At 44.9% G+C, this 8,010-nt stretch overlaps 1 protein-coding gene across 1 annotated transcript; it reads right to left on the bottom strand.

The window, feature by feature from the left end:
• Window positions 1–2,004: 2,004 nt before the first annotated feature.
• Window positions 2,005–7,932, bottom strand: LOC123176083 (protein MODIFIER OF SNC1 1). The gene is made up of 8 exons (XM_044590472.1): window positions 7,648–7,932; window positions 7,450–7,521; window positions 7,275–7,316; window positions 6,605–6,920; window positions 6,442–6,532; window positions 6,102–6,182; window positions 4,869–5,950; window positions 2,005–4,117 (listed from the first exon to the last, which is right to left on the bottom strand). The coding sequence occupies exons 1-8, from the start codon at window positions 7,680–7,682 to the stop codon at window positions 2,285–2,287; spliced, it is 3,552 nt and encodes a 1,183-aa protein (XP_044446407.1). The 5' UTR covers window positions 7,683–7,932; the 3' UTR covers window positions 2,005–2,284.
• Window positions 7,933–8,010: the final 78 nt, after the last annotated feature.

The following is an 8,010-nucleotide window of genomic DNA, read 5'->3' as shown; positions in this document are numbered from 1 at the left end:
TTTTTTTGTAATAGAGGTCTTGTTGCAATTTTATTCTTCTTCACCCTTTTGCAATGGGGATCGCGTTGCAGAATTTTTTGCAAGAAAGGGCCAGTTGTCAAAATATTTTGTTAGACGTTGTACTCATCGATGTTCCACACGCTTGCAAAATATAGAGAAGAAAACAAGTGGACGGGAGAGATCGTGAAGGGATAAGGTTGGGAAGGGAGAGATTGATTTTTTTAGGGGTAACCTGATTTATTCATCCAAGTCCACCTGAAGTGGGATACATCTTTGGTCGTGGGGAACGCCAAACCAAACGTGGCGTCCCGGACCTCTAGAAAGGGAAAACTTAGCTAAACGATGTGCTTCACAATTAACAGCACGACTTTCAACAGAAAAAGTACAAGAGAAGGTAGATGCTTTGGTATTGATCTCGCTAATAACTGCAGCATAGACACCTCGTGCCCGCCTGTTGATGTCCAGGATGACCTGCTGGCAGTCCGATGCCACAATGAACTGCTGAATGCCCAGATCTTCTAAATACTGCTTCATGGATGGCCTTCCTCTGGGCGTGCCAGATTGACCAAAGTGTGACTGCCATTATAATAAATTGTTCATGTGATAACAACCCCATCACCGTAAACGGCCAGTGTTTCGCTTTTGGTTCAGTGTTTGATATGATTTTATGTGTGATCTCTTCTTCAGCAAGCGCCCAAACACTTCTTGATGATGTGCATTCCAAGAGTGAGTGCCGCCAGGAATTCGGAACCCCGCATAATCCACATGTGCTTGAATCAGCCATATGACGGTGAGCTCGTACATCGTTAGTTGGCAGTGAATGTTTTGAGAGTCTCCAAAGGAACATGCGGATTTTGCCGGGGACTGTTGTTTTCCAAAGGGATTTCCACGCCCCCTCTTCTGCTCTTGCATTAGATGGGCCAGCTTCTTCTTCTAGCCACGCTTCTCTTCTCTGTCTAGTGGCAACAAGAATTTTGTATGCAGATTTTACAGTGCATGTTTTCATAGTGCCAAGACCAAAAGTCAGGTAAGTTGCGGGTGCAAAGTGGGATGCCCAGAATGATGTCTGCATCCATTTGCAGAAAAGTCGCCTGAACCCGTTCTCTATCCCATGATGCAGTGGCACTAATAATAAGCTCCGAGACCCTAGTCGGTGGGTTCTGTACTCAGCAACCAAAAGGCTGAAAGAACTCCTCCCTTGGCAGCCAGTTCTCAGACCAGATGTGCGTGGATGCTCCGTCGCCGATGCGTTTTATTAGACCTTGCTTCAAGGTGTCCCTGGGAAGGGAGAGATTGATGGATCCCACGTGGGACACGTGTTGTTCATAGGAGGCGGATGATGCGTTCGAGTTTTTCGCTGGCTGAAACTAAATTTTTCCCTATTGTTTAACATATATATGATAAAAGTATATTTGAACCTTCTTTACCATTATATCAGCAAAAGGAAAACTTCTGTTTTTTCTTGGATTTTCTCTATTGCATCATGTGTTGGTGTTTCCGCGAACAGTCCAATAGCCATTGCTATTCATGTTATAGAGGAAGTTTGGTACTCTGTGAGACACTGGCCTCTTTTTTTTAGGAAAACAGCATGACTTTGCTGTGCATTATTATTATTATTATTATTATTATTATTATTATTATTATTAAATATACATAGGCCCCAAAAAAGAGAAAGATACTATACAAAATAAAGAAAAAACCTGGCAAAGAAAAGAAAAGCGCTCACGCAAACAACAACAACAACAACAACAATATATACAGAGGATTCAAAGAACACCGGCGGGCACTCGTGTGCGTGCGAGGGTTAGGGAAAGAAGATGATCGCACGGCTGGTGGCTGTCGAATCAAACGGCTGGAGGTGGACCAGCCGAAAGCTGGCCGGCGCATAGCACGCGCAAGGGAAACCAAGAAAAGAACAGAAGCGATACACTGTGGCTGTGTCTAACTCCGCTGAGTTGCTTCAAGAAAGAAAGAAAGAAAAATAACTGCTAATTGGACAAATCAATCAGAAAAGCTTCTCGTGACACCCAAACAGCGATCCGTGCAGTATTCGGCCATCAGAAGTAGAATAGTCTTCAGACAAAGCTTTACAAGATAAAGGTCTCCATAAGATAAACAGGACTAGCATCTTACAAGTAAATGGATCATCGCAAGCCCAGAGAAGAAAGAAACAGAGCTGACAAAAGGCTATCTACGCTTCAGCAACTCACAAGAATATTCAGGGATTGATTACAGGACTGGATTGGTGATGATTGTATGGACCACAGCTATCCAACAGCGACCCTCAAATATAGTACCTGCGCTCCGTGTGCATTCCCGCTCTTAAATAGGCCGGATACTGATGATTGTCAGCACCGCCGGGGTTCCGCTGGATGTCAGGTGTAGCATCACGAGATCTTACCGGCTCCGGATAGTGGTACTCAGAGTGTCTGCCTCTACCCCTCTGACCATCACCACTCGCGTCACCGTGTTGTTGGCGGTACTCAGAGTGTCTGCCTCTACCCCTTTGACCATCATCACTCGTGTTACCGTGTTGTTGGCCAACGCGATGTGGCGCTGGAAAGAGAGGCTGATACTCCCACTCTGTTTCGTTCCATATCAAGGGGTTTTCATCTCTGAAGCTCATGCCTACATTGCCTTCTCCACCCTGCAGATCCATTCCAGCATCCCTGTCAGCTATCTGAATCGGTTTGCTGTCCAATCCCTGTGAGTTGTCCAATAAGAATTGGTGGGAATCCTGCAGCCATTCAGAGACACCATCATATTGTGCATCGCTCTGAGGATGGGAGATGTATTTAGGCATCCAGCGAGCCCTAGACGGAGCTGGTGATTCGTGGAAGAAGCGTCCCCTGCCTGCCCTCTCCCTGTAACCATAGCGAATCCCCACATTCCTTTGGGCCTCAACATGGTAGCGCCTTGGACTGTCAGTTGCCGGATGCTTTTCCCAAGTATTGTCAGGCAAGGACGCCATTCCAGTTAGTTTTGAACGGTCCTCGGTACCACCATGGGCCTTGAGCTCAAATTGCACATCTCCTTGCTGCCACTGATCAGATGACTCCTGTATAACATCTGCCACATTGAAGTACTCTGCCGGTTTAGCGAGAATTTGCACCGCCGAAGCAAGTCCATCAACTACAGCCATACCATTCGGACCTCCTTCTGCATGCTCTTCTTTCCTGCCTGTCTGTTTAATCGGTTTGCACATGACACTATTGTTTGGAATTGGAGTCTGGACAGGCAGTAGACCATGCTGGCTCTTGTCTGATTTCTTGACCTGCCGAGGCCCTGAGAGGCTACTAGCTGCATCATGTACTTCCTTGGCCGGTACTGCCCACTCCCGGTTTACTGATGCAAGTGGAACATCATCAAGCATTATATTACCCACAATAAGACCTGTAACAGAAGTAACCTTGGCAGGAATTATAGAACTATTGATGGCAATACATGGAACATGGGTTTTCTGCATACTCAGGACTTCTGTAGAATTCTTCTCATTAAACACAGGTGGCGCTGCAGGCCTAACTGAATTAAAGTTCCTCCTGCTGCTCTTGTTTCTGGTCAAGAGGTCGCCATGATTTTTAGCTTCAGCACACTTCGTGTCTGCAGGTATCTCCCTATCTGTTATATTTCTCTCCCATGAACCAAAATGCATTTGCCTGTGCTCCATTGGCCAGTGTTCTGGAGTACTGTTGTCATGTGACAGTGAGTTGAGGGAAATGTGTTCCATCATGTTAACCTGTGTGCTCTTGGCTGAAGACCTGAAATTATAACCTTTACTAACACCTGAAGTATTTGATTCTGCACTGGAACCAATAGAAACTTCACTAATCTTGACTCCAGCTACTGGCTGAGGCGCATTATGACCATCAGCAGAGACAATACAACATGTATCTGCCACTGAACTAGCACATTTAGCAGTCACATCATCTCGCGTTTTTGGTTTGCAGTACATATCTGCGTCTGGGGGTGCATCATTGGACTTCTGACTCTGTATTGATTGATACCTCCTCAATTCTTCCAGTTTTGCAATAGCATTTATATTTTGTTGACTAATCCACTTCTCCGCGTCCTGTAGTTGTTTCGCAGCTTGAGCAGACAAATATCTCATTCTGGAATGCTGAATGCACCAAAAAAACACTAGTTAAACAACAACCATGGCACAAGAAACTCTTAGCAACATTATTGCAGTATTTGCTTGCCAATTATAAACATTTCATTTCTGTGTGTGTGTGCCACTTTGTTGGGCACTCTATTAAAGCATCTGCAGGTAATAGAAGTGGAATGACATTATAATAAAAAGGATGTGCTTAAACAAAATTTGTGGAACTCTATTACATACATGAAAGAATCACACTGTACAGGGACAGAGAGTAACTCTTGGAAGATTGGTATCTACATCAGCAAGACTGCAAGGTCTAATAGAGATAAATGAATTAATCGAGTAAAGAGCATTACTGGAAGGACTTTAGGAGTGGCAGAAACATTTCTAATATCAAGGTTTACAGGACTGGGTTCTCGGGTCCAAGTTTGACGAAACAAACGCTACATGAAACCTTAATGCGATAAAGAAACATGACATCCGTCGCCAGGTAGATGCCATGGAAAATTTTGTGCAGCAGAAGTGACATACACACTGAATAAGTCATAGTGTCCAAACCTCCCTGGACGCTCACCTGCCTACCGCTAACCCTAGTATGAACACTTCAATCAAATTGTACAGGTACAGAAGAAAAAGGATGTTTTGCAGTTTTTTTATCTTTCTATGCATCTCATTACTCATGAGTTTCCGTGTAAGAAATAATCACAGAAATCGGCAACTACTCCAATTTTGTCAGAGGACAATACCTAAGGAGACAAAAACCACATACCTGGTCTTCACAGTGAAGCCAATTTGGCTCCTTATCAGCGACTGTCACATGTGGCTGCTGTGAGGTGTTCCTAGAAAGAAGTTGGTCTTGTTGAGCATCTACCATAAGAACTCCTCGCAAAGAGTCAACTATGGAGTGCTCTTCACATCCATGTCCAGTAATACGAGATGGCATGTCCTGAGCAGAACCATCAAGCATGTTTCTTGAGATATCGCTTCTTCCATATGCATGGCGATCAGCAGATTTGCCAACTTTTCCAGCTTGGCTGAATTCAGTAACTTGTTTTTCTGACAGACAAACAACAGTTACACCCTTATCAGGCCCATTTGATGGATTAGTTGACACAGAACTGCTGCTTTGAGAAACAGAATTAAGCCTGTCAAAGGCAGGACCAGTCTCACTGGTGGAAGCACTGAAGGGAACATATTTTGTCGCAGGATCTTCCTCGACACGGATGATTTTTGGGTGTTTAACCTTGGAGTCCTTGAGTAGAGATGAAGGTAGATTGGACAAGTTAAGGGCACGGAAATTTCTAGCTTTGTTGTTTAGACACTTGATTTTCTCTAATAGAGCCACATCCTTCTTGATGATAGGTTGCTTCTCGATCTCAAGTACATCTGCATGGCCATTCTTGACCTTCCCAAGAACATGGCAAGATTGATTTATGACACAACAATCAGCAGGCATGTGAGCATGAGATATATCCCTCTTGTCTGGATAATACCCACCATGTCCAGTATCCTGCTTTGCTAGTGCCTCCTCGTTGAGCGCGAACTGATCACGATGAGCAAGAGATTCAACAGCAAAGCCAGTCGGGTCAGCATGCTTGTACAGACCATATGGCATCTCTCCACTATGCAATTTTCCATTTTCATCAGGTGGCTGATCAGGAGGACGATGCCAGTAATCCAACAATGGAGGAGGTATACATATATTAGGAACTTGGGGATCATGCAGTTGAGCCTGCTCAGCTCCCCTTATCAACTTTGCAGCAGGAATAGGATCGTCTCCTTTGCAAACATAGTCCATTCTTGAGATAATTTCATGCTCATAACTGCAAGACAAAATTACCTCACCAGTTCCTGTCAAATAAGGATATCTTAGAGAATATCTATCATATTAAAAGGAAATTACATTTACTGAACACAGATTGCTATGATCCTATGATGATATTTGGGGTATGGAATACAAAAGAGTGGGATAGCTCGTAGCATTCATCAAGCGAGTGTATACCAGTTATCGGGTTCTTTCCTTCTTTATCTTGTGTTGCCACAATACCAGAAGCAATAGTTGGCCACCTTCCTGAAATTTGCCCTGTAACAGAAAAGATAATGAGTAGGGAGAACAAATGTGACTGATTAACCATATAGAACGGTTAAAGCTTTTAGCCCCAGAAACTATCAGTTTAGACAGAATTTATGGACACGTCCAACCAAATAAAATACTGGCATATCTATTCTGTTCCAGATAACTTGGTGCCAAACAACAATATGCATTCAGATACAATATAGTGTGAATAAATGAACTACAAACAGACTTTGTGAAAACCAAATGTAATGTTGCACTTTGCCACCTTGTTGACTGTTTGACGCAGAGTTTCTGGAGCCAAGTACTGGGAAATCATCCATACTTAGGCTGAACCCTTTCCCCTGTGATGTAGGTGCCTACATTGGCAAAATTTATTATAAGAAAATCCTCAGTTAATTGCCAACTTGATTTATAGTAGAGGTGCATACCCGTCTGCCAACAGCTTTCAATGGTGCTTTTAGAACATTACTAAAAGAATCTGGAAAACGAGAAACTTGCAAGCTCCCTGATCTTATCTCTGTGCTTAGAGAATAATTTACGGCCATTGGCAAACTATACGATGGTAAGTCAAGGAAGTCACTTCCAACTGATGATGATGACGTCGAGCTTCCTCGGGAAGAAGGACGATCATCAATGTGGCTAGGTGAACCAGAAGCTCCATCGTTCTTGGGATTCAGAAGCAAAGGTGAAGCCCATGCATTTGATGCTGGGAGCATTGATTTGCCGCCCCAAGTGGTCGTGCCCCTAACATCCATGCAAAATTTCCATCAGACGGCAACAAGAATGAAACATCATCTCAGCTTGCGTAAACAAGGGTTGCCTGGACAGTATAGTGAAGGAATCCACATGTCCCATGCCCTTTCAGGCTATTGTTTCACCAGAGAAGCAAAACTTACTGACTAACATGGAAAAAAAAACTTGACAAACATACAGTTGTATTATCCAATCCTCCAAGGGGTACACGCACCTAGCATGTGATGTTTTTGGCATAATTTCCTTTCTCTATTTAACTAGTATAAACCAGATACCTCAAAGATATGTGCGCGTCCAGAACCATACTAGCAGCACCCAGAAAATTATCACAGGGAGAAATCTTACTTTGGAACAATCTCGTCACTGCGGAGGCCATGGCTGTCCAACCTAGGCAAACAGACCCTCAGCACATCAATTTCACAAGACACGAAAGAAGCTAGTGATAAATATTTGACAGAAGCAAATGCCTCGTTCAGGAGCTTCTCCAGCAGATGCCAAGTGCTAGGGTTAGAAATGCTACCTCTGGTTCGGCAAGTTGATGGGTTTAGGAGCCTTCGCCCCGGGCTTCCCCGTCTGAGAAATCCCCGCCCACCTGCACACAGCAACAAGATCACTAAACCCGTCAGGTACTTAATGTCGACTAAATCGCCTAAGATTTTCTTCAACGGGGAGAAGGAGATGAAGAGGAGGTAGGAGCAGATGGAAGGGAGCGACGGGCCTCTTGCCGTCCGCGAGCGCGGTGATGGCCACCATCGTTTCCCTCTCCTCGCTCCGAAGGCAAGCCGGGTCGTGGAAAGTGCGGGCGGGCTAGCGCACGCAGTCGAGGTGGAGGTGGAGGCGGCACGGCGAGGGCGTGTCGGCGCCGGACGACTGGAGCGAGCGGAGCAAAGGGGAATGGAGTGGGAGGCGGCCGAGGATGACAAGTGGGGCCAACGATAGGGACTAAGGTCTTCTTTGGTCTGCGTCCACACTCAAATACGCATGGTCTAGATAGTGCGTGCAGTTGGCCTAGGGCACGTTTGGTTGCCCGCGTTTGGTTGCCCGAATAAGGTCCAATCAGACCCGCGCGGAACGAAAATGA

This window comes from Triticum aestivum, unplaced genomic scaffold (assembly GCF_018294505.1).
Source record: "Triticum aestivum cultivar Chinese Spring unplaced genomic scaffold, IWGSC CS RefSeq v2.1 scaffold157174, whole genome shotgun sequence".
In the NCBI taxonomy this organism is placed as follows: Eukaryota; Viridiplantae; Streptophyta; class Magnoliopsida; order Poales; family Poaceae; genus Triticum; species Triticum aestivum.
The sequence above is the reverse complement of the archived record's forward strand: the minus strand, read 5'-3'. Positions and strand labels throughout refer to the sequence as shown.